We start from the raw sequence: 22827 nt of genomic DNA, 5'->3' as shown, positions 1-22827 counted from the left end.
AGATATTTATAGGGCTCAGAATTCCATTAATGCTTTTCATTTTGTTTTGGTGAAAATTGATTTCTGCTTTTTTATTTTATTTTATTATAATTTGACATTTGCAATAATGTGAATGTGAATGAGGATTTGATCTTGAGTTTTTCTTAGAAATGATTCTAAAAAAAAAAAAAAAAAAATATCTTATAATACTTTATTCTCTCTCTTTTGGGTGTGTATATTTAGAATAACAGAATAAGTAAGTTTTAGTGAAAATTATTTTTTTTGTGTGGCCAAATATGTGTATATTTAGAATCACAGAATAATTTTTTTATTTTTTTATTTTTTTGAGAAGGAATGGCGGAATAAGTAAGTTTTAGTGGAAAATACCTTTTTTGTGGTCAACAAAAAATAAGTCCAATATAGCATAAACATTTTTTTTTTTTTGGCTCTAAAATATAATTATATTTTAGCATAATTTAAGTGTATATGTGTAAAACTTCTTTTTAGAAACAATGAATATTTTAAGCACTATAAATAACTTCCAACAGTAACTTATCTCTTTTCACATTCTTTATTCTCCCATAGATTGATTCATAGAGCCATAAACAAGCTAAGTATTAAAAGTGAAGAACATTGTCTCATTTTTTAAAGCAACAAATATTTCCATGATATTATATACTACTAAATAGGCAACCACAAATATTCTACACACTACCCAAAAAAAAAAATTCCAACAGTAACTTCTCAGTCTTCGCATTCTTTATTTCTTCATAGATTGACTGTTAAACTTGTAAATGAGTTGAGCTAAGCTGGGTGTTAAAATTTATGATTGTTTATTTAAGTTTATTTTGAACATGAATCGAGATTGTTCACATGCTCAAGAGCTTGTTCACCATCAGAGATTAAACTAGGATTTAAACTTAAGGTGGCAATGTACAAACATTTTTTTTTTTTTTTTTTTAAATGTAAACTAGTCAATGCTACTAAAAAATATCAAGTTTCAACTGGCTTGGGCCAAACGGTGCAACCACGGGTATTCATATGGCCACACTCACCCCCACCTCATAGGAATGACAACGGGGCAAGTATGAGGCAAGTTTTCTATTCTCCACCCCCACCCCATTCTCACTTCAAGGTGAGTTTTTTCCCGCCTTGTTCTAGCGGATAACTGCGACCGCGGGTATTCATACAGCCACACTCAATACATATCACACACTAAAGCAGGTGAGTCTAATCCCTCATGTCCTTGCACACAGCTACTCATAGTATTTTTTTACTATTAGAGTGCGTTTGGATAAGACCAGTTATATTTTTTTTTTAAACTAAATTTTATAAAAGTATAATCATACTTAGAAAAAACTAGAGTTTTAAAAAATTATATATAAACTAACAAAGAAAAGAAATGAATATTCTAAATGGATTATAATAAATAAATAAAAGGGAAATGTTAATAGATACCCTAAGAATATTTGTTAGTAAACTATTTTAGAAAAATTTTGATGAAAAAAGGAAAAGAAGCCATTAATATTTTAACACTTTTTTTTTTTTTTTTTCCATAAAAGTAGTGTTAAAATTTTCCTAAAATGGTTTGTTAATAATTGTTTTAAGGGCACTCGTTAACAGGACTTATAAATAAACAAAACTAAAAAAAAAAAATGATAAAAAAGACAACCAGGTTTTAGCGGTGACCAAACAGAACCTTGCATTTGTAACTCTATCTTTTTGCACTTGATACGATACAATTTGGATACCTATCCAATTTTAAACAAATATCCACCCAATGCATTGCACACAATCACAATCCCACCAATAATCGTTTCACATTTCACTTCCTGACCCAAACTGACCCACCCGGCCGCCCCCCTTTACAATTGGCCCATGTTGAAGCCTGACTCTGAACTGGAGCTACTCGTCGTCACACTCACACACTCAACGGAGAGGAAACGACACACCCGAAAATTATCAATAACCCGAGGGCATATTAGTCTTTCTATCCACCAAGTTTAAAATATCCGTTTATTACTTAAAAAATAGAAAATTGAAAATAATCTACCAATTATAATTGACAACATTTCTCTTTCACACAAAGTAATAAATTTATTTCAACAACAACAACAAGAAGGCTTTGTACTCATTTCATTTCACAGAAAGACGCACACACAGAGATAAAGAAGGAAAGAGACATTGAACCTTTCCATTACGATCAAATTAGGGTTTTGCTTTCTTCATTTCTTCGCTTCGGATCTGATCGCAACCTTATCAAATTCTCAACCCACAGATCGATTCGATCGCGTATTCGTATATTCACTCCCAAAAAAAAAAAAAAAAAAAAAACTGGTACGTACGCTTCAAGTTTTTTTCTTACTCTATTTTTGTTAATTCTGTACAAGTTTTAAAGCTCCGAGTTGAAAATCTGGTTTCATTGAGTTGCAGATTCCTTGGATTTGAGTCACATTTTTCAGTAATCACTTTTCATGTTCCACTTTGAATTCGAATTTTCCCCTCCTTGTGAGTACCTCTTTGTTTCTTGAATTTTTTTTTTTTTTTTGATAAATGTAATTTCAGATCACTGTCTTTATAAGAGTTCCTTGTCCTGGATTTGAAATTGTGTTGCGATTTAAAAATAAATAAATAAATTTTTTGTGTGAAGCGGTTGTTCGATAGATCTTGAAAATTGGCTCCTCAAAGGCGATCGCAGCGCCACATGGGTGGCCAGATGCAGCAGAGCAATGCTGCTGCAGCGGCGGCCACGACGGCTTTGTACGATCACGCCGGTGCGGGAGGCAGTGGTGGCAGTGACGCCGGCAGCGATGCGGTCATGGCACGGTGGCTTCAGTCCGCAGGGTTGCAGCATCTGGCCTCTCCCTTGGCCTCTACCGGCATCGATCACCGCCTCCTCCCCAATCTCCTCATGCAGGTAAGTAACCCCATTTTCTTTGACTGGTGTCTATGTTTTAGCTTATTGATCGCTATATGTCTGGTTAATTGGTCGATCAACTTGAAAATTGAGTTTGGATGGTCGTTTTGATCACCCTTTTAGGTGTTAGCATTTGGAGAAATAAGTACATTACTACATGGTTGCGTTTCTGGTCATTTCTATCACCCATTTTGGCTTTTCCTACTAGGGTTTATGACAGTTTAATTTCCCTTTTGTTATTGCTCAAAAACATAATGCGTATATTTTGCTGCTCATTAAACTGCATAGCCCGTCACGGGCCAATGCCCCTTTGCCTGTAGGTTTTACTGGCTAGAGGTGAGTCCCAAGGGTGAAGGGCCCTTCTTTAGAAAGGTTCCTACAATATCAAACACACACTCACATAATGCATATATTTGGGTATGGTACCTTTTATCATTTGTTATGTGTATTGACCTGCAAAGTCTTTTTTCTTGTGGGATCAATGGTGGTACTGTCAAATGTTGTTTCTTCTATGTACTTGAATGTGATTAAAGTTTGAGAATTGACAAGGAAGCATATGATATTGTCAAAGGGCTATGGAGCACAGTCTGCTGAAGAGAAACAGAGGCTTTTTAAGTTGATGAGAAACCTCAATTTTAATGGGGAGTCTGGGTCTGATCCATATACGCCTACCACCCAATCCTCAGGAGGAGTGGCTGTATCAGAGGGGTTTTATTCTCCAGAGTTCAGGGGTGATTTTGGAGCTGGGCTTTTGGATCTTCATGCTATGGATGATACAGAGCTTTTATCTGAGGTGTGTCCCTGTATAAGTTGTTGTGTCCAACTGGGCAGGAAACTTTTACTTATACATTAACTGGTTATATGAAATGTGTTATGATAAAATCAGTGTATTTTTTACTTTAGTGCCTACTGTTAAAAGGACTAGGGTTGAAAACCATGGAATGACTATAGGTCATGTTGATTAAAATTGTCTTTCCACTTTTTATGTTATTTCCATACAGTAATATATGCTCATCTTACTGTCCATTTATTTGTGAAGGAGAAAACCAGTAAGAAAGAAGAATTTAGACTATTTTGGGGTTTAAGCATTTTAGCTTATTATAATTATACTATTCATATGTAAGGGTAGTCCTGCAGTTAGTATGAGTTATTTGACCTTCTTGGGCTGAGAATATTTTCTTAGCTTTATCAATAATTTTAAGAAATATGAGTCAATTGGGATGTCAAATATGTTTCATAATTATTGTAATTGTAGGGAATAGCGCTTCGTGGCTTTATTAATAATTTTTGGGTAGGATTTGCTCAAGATTTTTTGTATCTGCAGATATTTTTTATGTTTTGTTGAAAATCATGGATGGGAGAAGCCATAAACTTCATTGAATTCAGAATTATTATGCTGAAGAAGAATGATACTCTGTTTTTCTTTTCATTTCAGATACTTGTTAGTTTTATCTCTCTGGTTATTATATTATCTGCCAATCACATTATGATCTTTATATCAATTTTTTAAGGGATTTAATTCTAGACTCTTTTACATTTCATTTGTAGTTTATTTTTTTTGTCTCATAGGAAGTTTAGGTTTATTTTTTCTGTGCTGAAAATATGTTTTTTATTTTTTCCTTTTCTAATAGATTGTCGTTTTGTTTCCATCATCAGCATGTTATTTCAGAACCTTTTGAGCCATCGCCCTTTATGCCTGGTGGTCCAAGAACATTTGATGATGATTTTGGTGTGACAAGTGGTGGACAGCTAAGAGGGCAATCAGATGCAGATGCATCAGTTCCATTACCTATAAATGAAAAAGAGACAACAAAGGAAAACAATGTGGCAAAGATAAAAGTTGTGGTATGTTGGTGATACGAGTAGCAGGTTGCTCTGTTTGTCTCTGCCTCTCTGCATATGTTGTGTGCCAAAAGGCAACTTTGATTATTAGATCATCATTTACAGAGGGAGTATGATAATTGTACAAGGGATTTTGGCTCCGTTTATTTAATATGTAAATTAGTTATTGCACATGGCTGACCCTAACTAGTCTATTGAGGATTCATAATCGACCCCAAATTTTTTGACTAGAATTGATTGTTGATGTTGTATGTCGGTATGTCCAATATATTCCCTTTTATATCTATTATGCAAGAAAACAAATTTTTAGGTACCTCCTGGGTGATATTGGCTCTCTATAGAAACACTCTTCATAAAAAGTTTTCCCTATCTAATATAAGTAGTAGTTTGTCTACACATTTGCATACAATATTATTTAAAATTAGGATCCAGACACCTAGGTTTGAACAAGTGTGGTAATTGTTAGATATTTTTTTTTTTGAGGCCTTGCAAAATTATCTATGTATTAATAAATGTGTATCACATACTGATACGCGGTCCCTTCTTTTTGATATATACTGCTAACGATGTTGCCTTCCGTTTTTTCTTTTGGTTGACCATGTAGTTCTTGCATATGCATGCAATTTGCATAAAGGGGATATTTTGTAATATTATCTTTTTCCAGTAGTCCTGAAATCGTTGTATTATAATGCATAACTTAGGTACGAAAAAGACCTCTGAACAAGAAGGAGCTTTCTCGGAAGGAGGAGGACATAGTAAATGTTTATGACAGTTCTTATTTGACTGTCCATGAGCCCAAACTGAAGGTATTTTTCTCCATTATCACAAAGCACCACTATATTTTAGTTTTTATTTTTTGTTTTGGATAAGTACCTTTATATTTTAGTTTTTGCTGAAATTGATTTTGAAATTGTATTGATGCTGTTGATGAGTTTTCTTTTCCCCTCTCTTTTGTCTCATGTGTTTAGCAAAAATTTTCTTTTTCTTTTGCTGTTAAAGGTGGACTTGACTGCATATGTGGAGAAGCATGAGTTTTGTTTTGATGCTGTTCTCAATGAGCATGTCACCAATGATGAGGTAATGGTTCTGATACTACAGATTGAAGTTTCCACCTACTGCTGCTCTGGTATACTTGACTGTAGAATTTTTCTTAATATCTTGATAAAATATTTCTCTGATGTTTATGATATTGTTATGCTTGGTTTTGATGGTAGAGGCATTTTTTGTTTAATGTAAGACTGATTATTTGATTGTTGATATTTGGATCAAAATATGACTTCTTTGCATGTTATTTGAGACAGGTTTACCGGGTTACTGTTGAACCAATCATTCCTACCATATTTGAGCGAGCAAAGGCTACATGTTTTGCTTATGGTCAGACAGGTGTGTTGAGATTCTGATCTCTCTTTCCATGACAAAAAGCTTATTATGTTATCATCTGTTATCTATAAATTCTGCTGAATTACATGATATGTTCAGAATGTCAGAAATCTGAATGCATAACAATGTCTTCATAAAGTAAATTTTGATGTTGTAAACCAAAATTTCAGTAGAGCGAGAATAAGCAGGATTTTATTTTTGGGCAATTTGTGAAGGAAGTGGTAAAATATTTTACATCCAGCAAAAAAATCCGTTTGAAACAGTTGGGCCTTCATATCTAACTTGGGGTTCCCCACTTTTTTTTTTTTTTTTTAATTTTATTTTAAATTTTTGGCTGAAACAATTGGAGCCCTTTAGACTTATAAAAGAAAAAGAAAAAAAAAAAGAAAAAAAGCCCTGTCAAAGGGGAAATCGAAGTAACAGATTTCAGTTTAATCATTTCATAACTAGGTGTAAATAGCAATGCTTAAGGAAAATTTTAAAGAATATATTTTTAAATTATATTCTATTGCAAATTAGAATTTAGTGCCAAAAGCATTGTCTCAATGGCACGCTGCCCTGTCTCCCTCATGGGGAGAACCTGGGTTCAAATCCCCCATCCCCACTTATTGTAAGGGAAAAAAAAAGGTGTCTTCAAGAGATGGTTGTTTAAGATTTGGAAGAGAAGTTGTAAAAGGTGGTAAGCTGCAAACACCAAAATTGGAAACCTTGAAATGCTTCACACTTTGTTTGTTCTGCATTTTAAAGTTTATACAGTGGAAAAGAAAAATAAATGAAAATGTTTCCCATGGTCAATGGAAAACAATTTCAATAAAGAGGAAAACGCTTTTCTGTTTCTTAAAAGCAGAAAACATTTTTTGCAATGCTGCATAATTAACAAACACCACAATAAACTCAAAAAAAAAAAAAAATCCCAATGGTAACTTTTGTTTCTTTGCCCCCTTTCTCCCGAGATTGACTTATGACCAACTTTTGAGTTGGCTTTTTTTCTAAATGTCCTTTTTAACTTAAACCAACTGCTTCCCCACTTAATTTTCTGTGTAGATTTCAATTGAGTGTCTATTTTTCCTTTTGAGGTTCTCAAATGGCTAATAAAACCTGTCAGATTTCAATTGAGTGTCTATTTTTCTTTTTGAGGTTCTCAAATGGCTAAAAAAACCTGTCAGGGTGTTGCCTAGTGGTTGGAGGCTTGGGATGAGTTGTAGACCCAGATATCCTGGGTTCAATCCCCACTAGGAGTTCTCATGGATTACTTGATACATGGTTTTGGTGGGTGGGGTCGTGTATTCGTAGTTTCCTATTTGGGGTTTGTTTTCGTGAATGAAAGTTTTGTTCATAAAATTATTTGGAATTATGATTTTCCGAGCTAGCCAAACTACATAAAATGTTATTTGGCTCATTTTTAGGAGCCCACCAAATCGATAAAAATGAGCCAAGTTTCCAGAAAGCAAGTCATTTTACAAAGAAACGTTTTTCCATCAAAAGGAATAGATCGTTAATTCTGGTTGTGTTGGAAGCTATTTGTTTGTTCACAGCACTGAATTAATTATGGTTGGAGCATCATGAACAATTATTAACATTCTATATCTATCTATCTAATCCTAACCTATTGTAGAAATTTTTTGGTCTGTTCTTTCTTGCTAATGCTGGTGGTTTGGACCAAGGTCTACTAGTTTGAATTATTGAAATTACCAAAATATCGTTATTTCAGGTAGTGGTAAGACCTTCACAATGCAACCATTGCCTCTCAGGGCTGCAGAAGACCTTGTTAGATTGTTACATCAGCCATTCTACCGTAATCAGAGATTCAAATTGTGGCTTAGCTATTTCGAGATATATGGTGGAAAACTCTTTGATCTTCTGACTGATAGAAAGTTAGTATATTTTATGGCATTTTTTCTTTTCATTTATTATTTTGTTTTTTTTTTTTTTTTTGGGCTTCAGAACTTTTATGTTTTTGATTTAATAGAGTAATTATGGGAGATTTACAGTAATGTGTGTATCAAATGTCCTTGTTTTGCAAATTTAACTGTTTTCTTTAGGATTTGTTTGGATTGAAGGGGAGAGAGGGGGGGTAGAGTAGAGTTGGCCGGAAATTAGCCTAATTTCCAGCCGACTCTACTCTACTCCCCCTCCTTCCCCCTCAATCCAAACAAGCCATTAGTGTGCCTATTTACTTGCAAAAGCTGAAGGTGTATGACTTGGTTAAGGGCATTTGTGTGAAGGATTCATTTTTTTTTTAGTCTTATTAGGAGTTTGTGGACAATCATGTTGCATTGCTTCCAAGCATCTCTAATCACCATAATTACCAACAAGCATCATGTGTTGTGCTTCAAGTTCTTATTTTCTTTTTGTAAATGTGTATGTTACTTGTTTTTGTTAATGTTCAATACTTGCAACTATATGCTACTTGGAGTGTTGGATCTGGATGATGAATTATTTTGAAATTTCATCTTGAGTACCTACAAGCATAGTGCTTCCCATGTTAAGCATTCATGGTTTTTTTTTTGGTTGGATTGAAATGCACGTATCATATATGTGAAATTATAAGCACATACGTATCTTGCTATCAAAATTAAGCACGTATGTATCTAATATTAATGTATCCATTTGCTGCACTGTGGATAGCATACATGTTAACAGTCATGCATCTATTTGTTGCTAAATGATTGAGTTCATTGTTGCCCAATAGGAAACTCTTTATGAGGGAAGACTCGAGGCAACAAGTTTGCATTGTCGGACTGCAAGAATTTGAAGTTTTAGATGTACAAATTGTTAAAGAGTTTATTGAGAGGGGAAATGCTGCAAGAAGCACTGGGTCCACTGGTGCCAATGAGGAATCTTCTAGGTCACATGCTATCTTACAACTCGTTGTTAAGAAGCATGGTGAGATAAAAGATGCCAAACGTGGCAATGATGGAAATGAGTCTAAAACTGGGAAAGTTGTTGGGAAGATTTCTTTCATTGATCTTGCTGGTAGTGAAAGAGGTGCTGACACTACTGACAATGACCGACAGACAAGGTAATGTATGTGGATCTCTGCTTCCCTAGAAATTGGGCAGAGATCCAATTCTTCCATAATCTTTGTGCATAAACATATAAAATATATATTTTTCTGCTTCTACCTCATTCTTTGAAGGGAGTAATTGTTTTGGCTTCTTTAATAATGTCGGTATTTTTTATATATACTTAAATACACTTTTGGCCCTTGCTGTTTTTGTATTGGCCCTTTATGTTTCTCAATTTTCATTTTGTCCCTTCATGTGTGATTCAATTTTCATTTTGGACCTTTACGTTTCATTTTGTTCCATCTAATTCTTGTCGACATTTGTTGTATATCATATTTACAGTTTAAAGCTCATGTCATAAGAAGTGATAGAGAATTCCATTTTTTTGATAAAATTGATGTAAGAAAGAGCCCAACTATTGGAGAAACTAAATTAGCTCAGATGGAAGATTGTATAAACCAGAGGCTAGGCAAGGGCTTTTAAAGCATTGAGAAGTGTAGGATTATGTAGTCAATTAGGTAAAATTGGTGTGGCTACTAATAGAATCTGAGTGTTTTATATTCTTTCAGGTCTGAAACAGGTTTGCTTAGATTTAATTTGGGATTTGAATTAGGATGTCCTTACCCTATCAAATTTGAAACCTGGTGGATGCTGCTGTTTTTACAGTTATCCTGTATCTTTGGCAATGCTAGATCACTGGGTGGATAAACATATTTCGGAGTCACATAATTCTTTTGTTGGTGGCAGACAGATTTTGGATTCAGTGCTTATTGCTAATGAATGTTTAGACAGTAGATTGAAGTGTCATACACCGGGGGTGGTGTGTAAGTTAGACATTGAGAAAGCGTATGATCATGTGAATTGGGACTCTTTGTTTTATCTGTTGGAGAGGATGGGCTTTGGGGATAGATGGAGGAGATGGCTAAAGATTTGTGTCTCTACCGTTTGCTTCTCTGTCCTAATTAATGAATCTTCTGTTGGTTTCTTTGGTAGCTCTAGAGGCCTTAGACAAGGTGATCATTTGTCTCCCCTTCACTTTCTTTTGATTATGGAGGTTTTAAGTCGTATCCTGAAGAAAACTGAGGAAGGTGGTTTCATTCAGGGTTTTCTAGCGGGTCCTATTAACTCTACCGATATCCGTGTTTCTCATCTGTTATTTGCTGATGACCATTCTTTTCTGTGATGCCTCTAGAGAGCAGATTCTTACTATCAGATTGGTTTTGACTTGTTTTCAAGCCTTTACTGGTTTGAAGGTGAATGTGGGGAAAAGTGAAATTGTCCCTATTGGGGAGGTGCGTAACATTCAGTCTTTGGCTAATATTCTCCAATGCAGGGTGGGTAGTTTGCCTATGATTTACTTGGGTATGCCTTTGGGAACTTTGTATAAAACAGCCTCTATTTGGAATCCGATCCTTGAGAAGATGGAAAAGAAACTTTGAGGTTGGAAGCGGCTTTATTTGTCAAAGGGTGGTAGACTCACCTTGTTGAAAAGTACTCTTTCGAGCCTTCCAACTTATTACCTTTCCCTTTTTACTATCCCTAAAGCTGTGGCAACTAGATAGGAACGCATTCAGAGGAACTTCTTGTGGGGTTCATCAGTTGAGTGTTTCAAATACCTTTTGGTGGCTTGGGAAAAGGTTTGCTTACCGTGTGAGTTGGGTGGTTTGGGAATTCGGAATTTGGTGTCTTTTAATCAGGCCCTATTAGGGAAATGGCTTTGGAGGTTTGGCCATGAAACCACTCATCTATGGTGAAGGGTCATTGCCATGAAATATGGGGAGAGAAAAGGGGGTTGGTGCACTAGAGCTTGTAGTAGAGCCCATGGTTGTGGGTTATGGCGGAGTATTAGTGAAGGGTGGGAAAATTTTGCTAAGCATTTTTCTTTTGTAGTGGGGGATGGTTCTTGTATTCTTTTTTGGCATGATAAGTGGACTGGGGATGTTCCTCTTAAAATTCTTTATCCTTAGTTATTTTTGTGTTTAGCCAATAAGGAGGCTTGCATTTCTGATGTGTTTAAGCCCTTCAATGGGCGATAATGATAGAGTGTGGAGTTTATGATTTTATAGGGAATTTAATGATTGGGAGTTAGCGGCTTCCTACTCCCTCCTTCATTTCATCCAAACCCGAATTCCTAGGGGTGGAGGGTGTGATAAGTTTCGTTGGGATCTTAATGGAAGTGGGAAGTTTGAGACTCGGTCTTTTTATCATAAGATTCGAAATGCAACTCCTTCCACCTTCTCTTGGAAGGGCATTTGGAAAGTTAAGGTTCCTAAAAGGGTGGCTTTTTTTATGTGGTCAGCAGCTCATGGTTAGATTCTAACTTTGGATAACCTTATGATTCGTGGTTGCCTTTTGGCGAATCGTTGTTGTATGTGCTGTTGTAATGCGGAATCTGTAGATCACCTATTACTTTCTTGCCCAATAGCTCATTCGTTGTGGATGTATATGATTTGGTTGTTTGAGATTGATTGGGTCATGCCAGGTTCAGTTGTGGACTTATTGTTTTGTTGGTATCATTGGCTTGGAAAGCATAGTTCTGATATTTGGAATCTGGTTCCAAGCTGTTTAATGTGGACTATTTGGACCAAACGGAATCGGCGGTCTTCTGAGGATGAGGGGAAAGCTGTGGTTTAGTTAGTAGAGTTTTGCCAGCAGACCCTCTTTGATTGGTCTCGATGTTGGGGTCTATCGGATTGTTTTACCGTTATGGATTTTCTTTCATCCATTAGAATAGATTAGGGGCTACTTCTGTATTTTAGTTCATCTTTTTCATTTGTTCACTACTGTGAACTCTTTGTTGTTTTTCTTGCTTTTCTTTTTTCTTAATATTATTCTTCTCTTACTTATCCAAAAAAAAAAAAAAAATGCTAGATCACTGGGTGGGTAGAAACCCTGCCCAAGCTCAAATTTAAGATCTTATCTGGCAATGACCAACTAATCTTGGCGGGTATGAGGTGCTGGACTCAGGGTGTTGGTCTAGTCATTGGAGGTGTCAGTTCTTCACTTATAATGTGTTTATCTACTGCACTGCGTACTGGGTGATAATTTGGCCTCTGTTTTCTCATTTCAATCAATTTGACTAAATTTGAGTGACTGGTCTCACATTTGACCCTAAAGTTTGCCTCTAATTTTGCTGACTTTGCAATACTGTGTTGTTTTCATAGGGTTGATGTAAACAGGTTTTTTCCTAGTTAGACATTACTTCTTCTCTCTTTTATTTTATTTTATTTTTTTTAATGCAATTTTCTGAATTTTTTGTGGCATTTCAGGATTGAGGGAGCAGAAATTAACAAGAGTCTTTTGGCTCTCAAGGAATGCATTCGTGCTCTGGACAATGACCAGATCCATATTCCTTTTCGTGGGAGCAAACTTACAGAGGTGCTTCGTGACTCCTTTGTTGGCAATTCAAGGACTGTTATGATCTCTTGCATTTCCCCAAATGCAGGTTCATGTGAGCATACCCTCAATACTTTGCGATATGCAGACCGGTATGCCTTTTACCATTATGAGTTTAAATTGAAATACCTCAGTTTCGAGGGACTGTTATCTTTTGCAACTTTGATTGAAGTATGACTTTTAAATGAATAGGGTTAAAAGTCTCTCCAAAAGTGGAAATGCGAGAAAGGATCAGGCTATAAATTTATTACCATCAATTAATAAAGATGTTTTACCAGCATCATCTTTGCCGGTGTCTGTTGAATCAGAGGATGTTTTTGAACAGCGTCAGGAGGTGAAAGTAGCTGATACGGGTAGAAGGGTTTTGGAAAAGGAAAATCTCTCATACAATCCTACTGTGGATTATAGTAAACAGCCCTCCAGTTTCTCATCAAGTTACCCCTTAAATGGGCGAGAGGAAAAAGGGGTGCCTTCTGGCTCAATGGATAGGGAGAGATACGAAATAAAAAATTCTTATGGCGATTCTACTATTCCAAAGACATACTCCTCTTATCCCCAAAACTTAGTTGATACAGAAGAGAAAGTGCAAAAAGTGTCACCACCTCGCAGAAAAGTGTCTAGGGAAGAAAAATCAGAGAAGCTGGGGAATTGGCTGAGAAAAGATTCTAGTGGATCGGATATTTCCACCACAAGCACCAAGCAGCAGAATACAGTCAATTACAACACAAATAATGTTGGATCCCGGCAATATGAACCTGAACCTCCACCTGATGGAAATATTAATGCTATACTTGAGGTTGGTTATCTATTAGCCCTGTTCTCTGTTCTTTCAAACAAATTTGTAATTGTATTAGAGGTTCCTTTGTGCCTAATGTTTATCTCATATGATAATTTGACTGCTTTAGGAAGAAGAGGCCTTGATCGCTGCTCATAGAAAAGAAATCGAGGACACAATGGAGATTGTCCGTGAAGTAAGTGAAAAATTTATTAGTTGACAGTTTCTAACTTTGGAGTTGCTTTAATTATATAGGTTAATTACTGCTTAGGTCTTTTTTATACTTTTAATTTCTTAGTCGCCACAGCATATGAATTGCTTCACTCGGATTTTTTTCAGTCTAATTATGTATAGTTTTCTGATATGATTAGAATCATTACATTTTTGACTTTATATGAACCTCAGAAAAAGGAGTATTTTTCTGAATCATTTTATTATTAGTTCTTCTACCATACCGCCTATGAAACTCAAGTAAACTAAGGTGTGAAATTCCCCAAAATTGGTTTCAGTTACATATCTTCAACTCATTTTGGAATTATGTGTTTTATGCCTAAAATGTTTTCCACTGATCTGAGTCTGGAATTGATCCTGTATGTTTCTGGATTCTAGGAAATGAAGCTGCTGGCAGAAGTGGACCAACCAGGCAGCCTTATAGACAACTATGTGACCCAATTGAGCTTTGTGCTTTCTCGCAAGGCAGCAGGTCTGGTTAGTCTTCAATCTCGCCTTACAAGGTTTCAACACCGGTTGAAAGAACAGGAGATACTTAGTCGGAAAAGAGTACCTCGCTAAGGCACCTTTTTTGTATCTTTGAACATATCCTGTCATGTAATTTCCTTCTCTCATATTTTTGCAGTGTTCTTTTGCCAATGTTGAACGGTTCTGTGTATTCAATGTATATGGACCTTCTCTGGTTATAATATATAGTTTTTGTCTTCCTCTCACAGTTATTAAAAAAAAAAAAAAAAAGAAGACAAAAGATATAAGGCACTGCACGGCTAAACTAAATCTGAGGGCTATAGTTGGTGTTGCATCTGAACTCTTGGCTTGAACATTGGGGTTTCATGTCTGTAATCAAAGATTGTAGTGTTGTCAATTGTATTGTTTAGATGAGTCTGATGTGTTTCCCAGATTTCAAGGGTTTGTGGACTTCGGCTGTTGTTTAAAAGGTGACTGGGAATTTATTTACAATTTATATTCAGGAAAAGAAAAGAAGAGGAAAAAAAAAAAAAAGATGAAAAAGATACTCTCTCCATTATTTCCTTAATTTTCTGAATTTTCCTTCCCTACAACCTTTTTTTTTTTCTTTTTCTTTTTCTGTTTTTGAATTATTCTCACCACCTACTTCCGTGTTTGTTATGTAGCTTTCTGGTTTCTGGTTGAAGATTGGTCCTGATATAATTGGTTCGTAATATTGATTCAGGATGATTATTTGATTAAGGCTCTACTTGATTTACCGATTTACATATTAGTTGGTGTTTTATACTCTATTATGATAATTATATTGAAAAGCTTACAGTGAAGTGTGGACTAGGATGGGGTTTAAAGTTTAATGACGAAATTTACTGAGTACTTTTTTTTTTTTTTTTGAGAAACTTATTTAGTACTTTTTAGAGTAATACTTTAGACCCCATGAATTTCACATATAGTTGCTGAAGGTACTAAAAAATCAACCCCGTAATAAAGGATATGGCATTAAAAAATAATATACATAATAGAACTCCAAGGATATGTGGCATTAATTAAGAAATAATGTACTCGTGTAGATTGCTGAGTTTTGATGTAAAATGCACACGAAATTGTTTGCGTAACGTGTACGTACACGGTTCATGAGACTCCTCTCTCATGGTAAGAGTAAAAAGTCTCACAAGTGAAGATCCCAATAAATAATCTGCTGAATTTTTTTTTTTAACCAATAATCTACTTAAAATTTTGGCTATGCATGCACCATGTGGGGCTTCCAATATTGGCTGCTGAAGTTGTATAACAATTCTATTAAAAAAAAACAAAAACAAAACAAAATTGTATAGCACCGATTTATAATTTTTCCTTCAGAAACAGTAATGAATTTCCTCTCATGGAAACTAATCTATCAAAATCATTATTACTACTTTTCTGGGACGTGGTGGCCCTCAATTATTGGCTGCCCAAGTTCTGTAGCAACAAATTCTTGTTTTCTTCAACCAAAAATTAAAAATTCTTGCAAAAATCAAATCAACTAGTTACAATTTGATATTGGTGTGTTTATCTATATTTTTGTGCTTCTAAGAGCATTCACATTGTTTCTTTTATAATACAAAAGTTATGAAATTTACACAATTTTGCCCCAAAACTACTCACATTTAGTGGGTGTATAAATGTGCATATTTACACATTTGCTATAGTAACAGTGTAAATATACACGATTATGTAGCTTTTCATTTTATTTTTTATTCTTTTCTTCTTCCATATGTTCTCTCTCTCTCTCTCTCTCTCTCTCTTCCTTGTTTCAGCTGATACACGTTGACCACCACAAGTGAAAAAGAGGGAACTCGGAATCATCGCCAAACAGACCTATTGGTGGATCGGGTTGCTTTGGTTTTCTGGATCTAGTTGTGGAAGGATTTGGGTCGAGTTGATCTGTGCAACATGTTGGTCTATGTAATGGGGTGGATCTAGTTGTGGAGGATGATAGAGAGAGACTTGGGTTTGGAAAGGAAGTAAAGAATGGTTGTGAAAGAGGAAAGAGAGTCTTGGGTTTGGAAAGGAAGAAGAGGCTGGTTAAGAAGGAGAGAGTCTTGGGTTTGGGAGGAAGAAAAGGCTGGTTGTGGAGGAGGAGAGTATGTTCAGAGAGTGACAAAAATGTGGTTTTTGTTTTGTTTGAGGAGAGAGATGACTTGGAAAATAACAAAAAAAAATAGATAAAAAAATAGTATTTTAATGAAATGTAATATAATATAAATGTTCTGATATTGAGTGTTTTAAAAAGTGAGAATATAAAATGAAAAAAGTAAGTTTTTATATTAAAATAGACGTAATGTTCTAAGCTTTATGTATGTCTACAAGTCAACAGAGATGACCAGGATAACTAAATGCAATTGAACTCTACCAATTAGTTTACCTGAAGTAGTTTTTAGCGTCCACGGCGAATATCACCTCCAAACCGTGCTGGGAAAACCAGAAAAGTATCTATTTATTAAAACGGTACAAGGGGAGACATTGAGCAAAGATTGCATAGAAAATCCATTAACACGAATTATCTTTAGTACCAGAAACAATGGAAACCCTATTTATTAAAACAGTACAAGCACTCATCACTCATCAGAATACACCAAACAAGGCTTTTCATTTTCTTGAGCACCAGAAACTTATGATTACAATTATAAAATCGACTCCAATACTCAAAATAGGCACAAAAATAATGACTTTGAACACTAGGCATGATGGATACAAAAAGATCAAAAAAGAAAAGGGAAAAGAGGTTAAGAAACTATTGGCTTCCAAACTAATCCAAAAAACCTCAGATGTTAAAAGTAAAAATTATCACCTCATAACCTAGCACTTTAAACTAACCCTTCAAAACGATTGGCTTACTCTTGTATAGTATATACAAGCTACGTCTCCTGTCTTGTACACTACCAGTGATATGCCAGTCCCCAGTCAACTCACCAGAATCATCTTGATCATTCGATTAAACAAACTGGAACTCCTGCATGGTTATCACCCAAATCCTGACCAAAGCGAAGGTATCTTTTCTTGAGTATTGACAAAGGATGCCAATTTCATAATTACCATCTAACGATGGAAAAGTGCAATTTTCAAAAGGGCAAGCATATTTCAAAACCAGCAGGTTGACATTTTCAATTAGTCGGCTCTCAATCTAAGAATCTCCTTTGCAGTCCTCTGCCGAAAGTAGGGCATGTGTTCCTATAAGGGAAAGAAACAAAGATTCAATTGTAATCAATAAATGATGTAAGCTAACTGGTGCAAGCAACTGTACAAAATTATACAGGAGCAGGAATTATGCTCACTGGGTTCATGGTTGTAAGGGATCTGTTTTGTATGCTTCATTGCCAAGAAAAAAGAGAGTAACTTATTTTCACTGTAGCACTATCCCTTTTAGAGTTTCACCCCCCCCCTTTTTCTCACTTTCTCTCTCTTCAATTGATGCAGTTAAGGACTAGGAATTTGTTATATATAATTACAGTTAAGGACTGAGAAATGATAAACTAATAAATCAAGGGAAACAGACATGCACAATTATAAAGCTATATCGCCATTCAAGAGAAGCATTTTTCCAATGTGTCTTACCTGGCTGAAACAGAGGCCAAGACCTCTGCTGTAAAAGTCTGCATATTTGATCATAAACATGCCACAGTCAAACCTGTGTATGACAATCATTCAGGGGAAAAAAACAGTTCAATAAGAAGCACTTTCTGCTTATTGTAATAAGTTTATAAAACCTTTATATTGGTGATAATTGAAATACAATGCATGACTAGCATAAAATTTATGAACACCCACCCATTCTTCTGTTCAGGAAGGTCCTCGACAAATTCTTGTTTCCAAGAACTTAAATCGATGTCTTTTCCACTTTTGTCTTTCACTTCATCTACAAAATATCTAGCCTGGACAAGTCAATGATAAACATTAGCTGCAAATCTCAATCAGTTGAACAAACTTTAAAGAGGTGCAACCATCAAGGTGCAAGATACAACTAAAACTATAGAGAAGGGAATAACTGAGAGGTGCACACCTCCGGGAGTTAATTTACAATACAAAGTCCTAAAAAATTATATATTTGATTATGCAATAGGCCAAAACTCGTAACAATATCAAGCTTCCTTTACCATTAATCAGTCTGTACATGCCCTAGTAAAACCTTTAAGGATGAGACACAATGTAATATTAGGGATATTTTTTATTATTTTTTTTGATAGGTAATAATAATATTATTAAAACAAACTAAAAAATAGACAAAAGCCAATACAAGGTGTTCATGATGGTGAACACAAGGAAAAGCAATAAACAAAATAAACAGCAAACAACTAAAAGGAAAAACTTAAAACGCAATACTAAGGGAAGAAATAAACTCTAAGATAGTGGAGCATTCCGAGAAGCCCCAACACCTAGACCAATCAAATAAAGTCTTCTAGCACAGAGCTTGTAAATGAACCAAGGATTTCTCAGTGTCCTCAAAAGAGCGCCGATATATTTCCATCCAAATAATCCACATCAAATAGCCGGGAATCATATTCCATATGTCTGAATTAAATTTTCCTAGCCAAAAACTCCAACAATACACCAAGCTTTCCACAGAGCCTGGCATGACCCAATGTATCTCAAAGATCTGAAGCATGTAAACCCACAAAGAGTGAGCTACCGGACAATGGAGGAGAAGATGATCCACGGTTTCCTCATTCCGATGGCACATACAACACCTATTCACCAAAATGCTCCCCTTAAGCTTAAGATTATCCAAAGTAAGGATCTGCCCATGAACCTCTGTCCACACAAAAAAAGCCACCCTCCTAGGGATCTTAGCTTTCCAAACACCCTTCCACGGAAAATTGGAATCAGCTGCACCCCTAATGATATTGTAATAGGATCGGGTATCAAACATGCCATTCCCTTTGAGACACCAATGAGAGGTGTCATTCCCACCACCCCTAGGGATTCGAGATTGAATGAACTCAAGGAAAGATAAGGCAGCCCCTAATTCCCTTTCATGAAAGTTCCTATGAAATCTCAAATTCCAGATTCTTTCATTACCACCCTCTTGGTAGCATAGAACATCAGAAATGTAAGCTTCCTTGTCGTTAGAACACACATACAACTGAGGATAAAGCCTATTAAGCGTGTTATCTCCACCTCTTAGTGTCTCCATCCCCACCCCACCCCACCCCCCACAAAAAAAAAAAAAAAAAAAAAAAAAAAAAAAAAAAAGAGGAATTGTTCCTATTAGAAATTCATAAATAATTATTTTTTATTCTTTCAATAGCTTTTTTTTTTTAATAAATGCATTACTCTTTCAATTGCTACACCATGGTTTTAGTTCAATAATTAAAAACAAAGGGAATGGATATCCCATCATTTGAAATTTCACAATTCAGACAAGTATATAAGTTCCCATAAATTTCTGGAGTGCCAACAATGACAACAATTTTCAAGTTGGTGTGGCAGTAGTCAAGGTGATGATGGTGTGACATGCAGGTGATGATCATGGAGGTAGCAACAGAGATGGCAAGTGTTGGCGGGCAGTGGCAGGATGGTAGTGGTAGACAGTGGCATTGTTGATGCCAGGACAATAATGGTGAACTTGGTGGTATTGTCTCCTTGATTTCACTATTTTTTTTATGAATTAATCAAAATATTTAATAGCCTATTTGATTAGTTGGTAATTTGGCTGGACAGTAGCTTAGTCAAAAGGAATCTCCATAAAGCTATTTCACTCACTGCCCAAAGGGGAAAAAAGGATTGCAGTTAGGAATCAATTTCCAGATGCTGGACTCTATGTAGTCAATGACTAATTTGCATGCAAAATGTATAGCTGAAGAGGTAATGGCCAAAAAGCATACCAGTACTCTCAGCACTTGGGTATCTTTCCCTCCGAGCGAATCAAGATATTGTAACTTCTCGTCTTTCATATTGATAACTGCCAAGCACCAATGTATCTCTTTGTGGATAGGGACAAATATCTGATCATAATAACAAACCAATTTAAAATTCAAAGCAATGGCCAATCAAACAAAAATCATATGGAGGAAAACAAAAGGAGGGTGCACAATCAATTTACTTTGTCACACTCAATGAGGCCATATCCCAATTTTCTTTGGCTAGTCCATCTTCTGACAGATTTATAGTCATAGCCACCCTTTCCACTTATTATCTGAGCAATAACAATCAGATTAAGAAAAACAAAAAGGCATGAATAGTAGCACCAAAGAATGTGAAATGGGCTAAAATTATTCCTAGCAGAATTAGTAACAACATAAAGGTGGAAGGACCTAACTTTACCAAGGTTGAAGAAAAAAGTAGTATTACAAAAACCAACCTTTTTGTAGAAAAAGGTGTTGAAGAAATGGCATTTCAAGAACTTCTGTGGCTCCCGCTTTTCCCTCTCTTTCAGCAACTCAAGGTACACATTTATGACCTGCAAGAGAAGGCGCCTATGTATCAAGAAACTACACTTCCAGACATGCTATTGACACAAATGTATAAATTCAATACCAATAATTACCTCATCATTCAACCATGCACCTGGTCTAAGGCACAGTAAAAGTTCTCCTGTGATCTCAATATTTGAGTTGTCATGAGTAACTAAGACCTTCCTCCTGTAGCAGGACACCCTATTAATGTTATACTAACAAATACACCCATTTCTATTACTAATAATATGTGTATTGAATCATACCGATTGGTATTAAATGCACGTTCAACCTCAGTCTTTTCCTCCTTCGAAAGAGGGACAAAAGGTTCTTGAGGTACAGCCTGAAAATATATAAATATAATAAAATGATAGAAACCTTTAGAAATACTATTTGATCAGCATTTCAAAGCACATTCTAACTTTTACATCGCAAACCAACAAAGCTACTGAACAACCAAAAAAGCACCTAAATAACTATTTTCTATAACAATTCCTAGAGTAAGTGAAAAGAATTTCACCTCCACCGGTTTCTTGGCTGGCCGCAACGTTTGAAGAAAGCTCCGTTGCTTCTCTTTAAGCTCAATCTGGAAGTTCAGGTTCTTCAATTTCGAACTCCGACTCTCAGCAGCCTCAAGCAACTTCTTGTATGCAGAAACATTATTCAAATCCACCACCTCTTGATTCAGAGACAATGAATCCAACATCTTCTCTGCATTGTCCATCCTCAAATTCCCATTTGCCAAGTAGCCCGAAACCTGCGAAGATGAGGAAGGCAAGTGCTGCTGCTGCACCCCACGTTCCATAACCTTATTGGAATTATCCAAATCCAATACTTCCACATTGGTCACAACCTCAACTTCCTCTGTACTCGAATCTTCGGATACTCCAGCCTGCTCATTATCCGAATCCACTTCAATCACTTCCTTTTCCTTCTCTTTTGTAAAGTACCGAAACGTTCGCATTGCGCTCTCCTTAGCCTTATTGTAATTGTGACTCAAAATGTTACCCATTTCATCAAACACGTCCAGTTTTTTCAAAATCCCACTGGTCCTCAACTCCGATTTTCGATTCAAACCAGTCGAAATCCCGTAATTCACTATCCTACAAGGGGCGTGTACTTCTCTGCCTAACCGTGGAGTCACTGCCGGGTACCGAGAAAGCCTCGCAACACTGCTATTCGACGAAACCACTGGTCGCTCAGGGCTCTGGTGCATAGGTGAGAATCTGAGTCTCTTTGAAACGTGAAAATCGGAAGAATTCTGATATGGGATTGCGCGATTGAAGCTCAAAAACTCGTCCTCACGCTTACGATTGCTCGTTCTGGCACCCATTGATAATACTTAAACCCTAGAAATCGAAAACCCATTTAAGAAAATCCATTTTCGGAGTGACCCATCATCTCAATTTTGAAAAATTTTAGGGTTTTGGTGAAGGGGGAAATAGATGAGTGTGTGGTACCGTATAGTCAAAGTTAAAACCCTAGAAAACGACGCCAATTTTGGGTTCGGAAAATTAGGGTTTTGACGGGAGCTAAAATTGTGGAAGATTTGGAGCAACAAAGCGTGAATTTTGAGAAATTCAAGGGTCAAATTCGGAATTAAAAAAAGAAGAAAAGAAAATAGAAGTTTAATCAAATCAGGGCTTGGAAGGAAAATATAAAAGCTTCAGGAAGAAAGAAAGAGAGAGAGGGGAAGAGAAGTGGGTTTTCCTTTCTGTCTCGGAAAAGAAAGAAATTTAAGAGAGAAAGGAAAGGCAATGATGGCCTCGTACTCGTACTTTTTCCGATTGATGATGTTGTAAAATAAAAATGGAACTTACTAGAAAGGCTTCAGGTTCAGGCAGAGGCATGTACCTTCCTTAATTGTTCTTTGAAGCTGCTCGGGTTTTATAGGTGGGTCCCATTTTTTTTCCTAACATATTGGCTTGCTGACTCTGATACACTTTTTAATTCTGTCTCTCTTTAGTTGCTTTTGTGTTGTTCTTTTTTTTTTTTCTTCAACTTTCTCTCTTTTTATTTACCCAAAAAAAAAAAAAAAAAAAAACTCTCCTTTTAGCCACATACTCACCAACAATTTTTATTTATTTCTTGATTCTAATGTTTACTTTGACTTTTTTTGTAAAAGTAGACAGATTTAAAATTCATAAAAAATTCCAACCATTCAAGTTAAGATTTTTTATTTTTTATTCGTTTTTGTTTTGATATCATGGGAATATCAGAATCAATGATCTTAGCTTTATTTGACATGGTTGTCAACTCATCTTGTTATTATATTTTAAGAGAAATGGTTCTCAATTGATCCTATTATCTTTCAGGGTTAGCAATTTTTCATACTAGTTAGAAAACAATTCTAATTATTAAAATTGGTCTTTATCTTTCTTGACCTAATAAAAGATTAAGCAC

The 22827-nt window shown here is 35.7% G+C and overlaps 2 protein-coding genes across 3 annotated transcripts; one reads left to right on the top strand and one right to left on the bottom strand.

Moving 5' to 3' along the window:
- Positions 1 to 2067: 2067 nt before the first annotated feature.
- On the top strand, positions 2068 to 14266 carry LOC115994039 (kinesin-like protein KIN-13A). 2 transcript variants are annotated; one of them, XM_031118049.1, is made up of 14 exons: positions 2068 to 2316; positions 2413 to 2487; positions 2644 to 2896; positions 3468 to 3689; positions 4553 to 4741; positions 5440 to 5544; positions 5738 to 5815; positions 6040 to 6121; positions 7830 to 7992; positions 8811 to 9140; positions 12396 to 12614; positions 12715 to 13318; positions 13428 to 13493; positions 13907 to 14266. In XM_031118049.1, exons 3-14 carry the CDS (start codon positions 2684 to 2686, stop codon positions 14087 to 14089), a joined length of 2454 nt encoding a protein of 817 aa, XP_030973909.1. In that variant the 5' UTR covers positions 2068 to 2316; positions 2413 to 2487; positions 2644 to 2683; the 3' UTR covers positions 14090 to 14266. The 2 variants fall into 2 exon arrangements, with proteins under 2 accessions (XP_030973909.1, XP_030973908.1); XM_031118048.1 differs by having other exon boundaries at positions 2630 to 2896.
- Positions 14267 to 16495: 2229 nt separating this feature from the next.
- LOC115994895 (ubiquitin-like-specific protease ESD4) lies at positions 16496 to 22292 on the bottom strand. The gene is made up of 9 exons (XM_031119231.1): positions 20945 to 22292; positions 20691 to 20767; positions 20517 to 20610; positions 20331 to 20429; positions 20073 to 20165; positions 19855 to 19974; positions 17801 to 17904; positions 17588 to 17660; positions 16496 to 17203 (listed from the first exon to the last, which is right to left on the bottom strand). The coding sequence occupies exons 1-9, from the start codon at positions 21755 to 21757 to the stop codon at positions 17141 to 17143; spliced, it is 1536 nt and encodes a 511-aa protein (XP_030975091.1). The 5' UTR covers positions 21758 to 22292; the 3' UTR covers positions 16496 to 17140.
- Between the last annotated feature and the right edge of the window lie 535 nt (positions 22293 to 22827).

The sequence above is a fragment of the Quercus lobata genome, chromosome 6 (genome assembly GCF_001633185.2).
Source record: "Quercus lobata isolate SW786 chromosome 6, ValleyOak3.0 Primary Assembly, whole genome shotgun sequence".
NCBI lineage: Eukaryota > Viridiplantae > Streptophyta > Magnoliopsida > Fagales > Fagaceae > Quercus > Quercus lobata.
The sequence above is the reverse complement of the archived record's forward strand: the minus strand, read 5'-3'. Positions and strand labels throughout refer to the sequence as shown.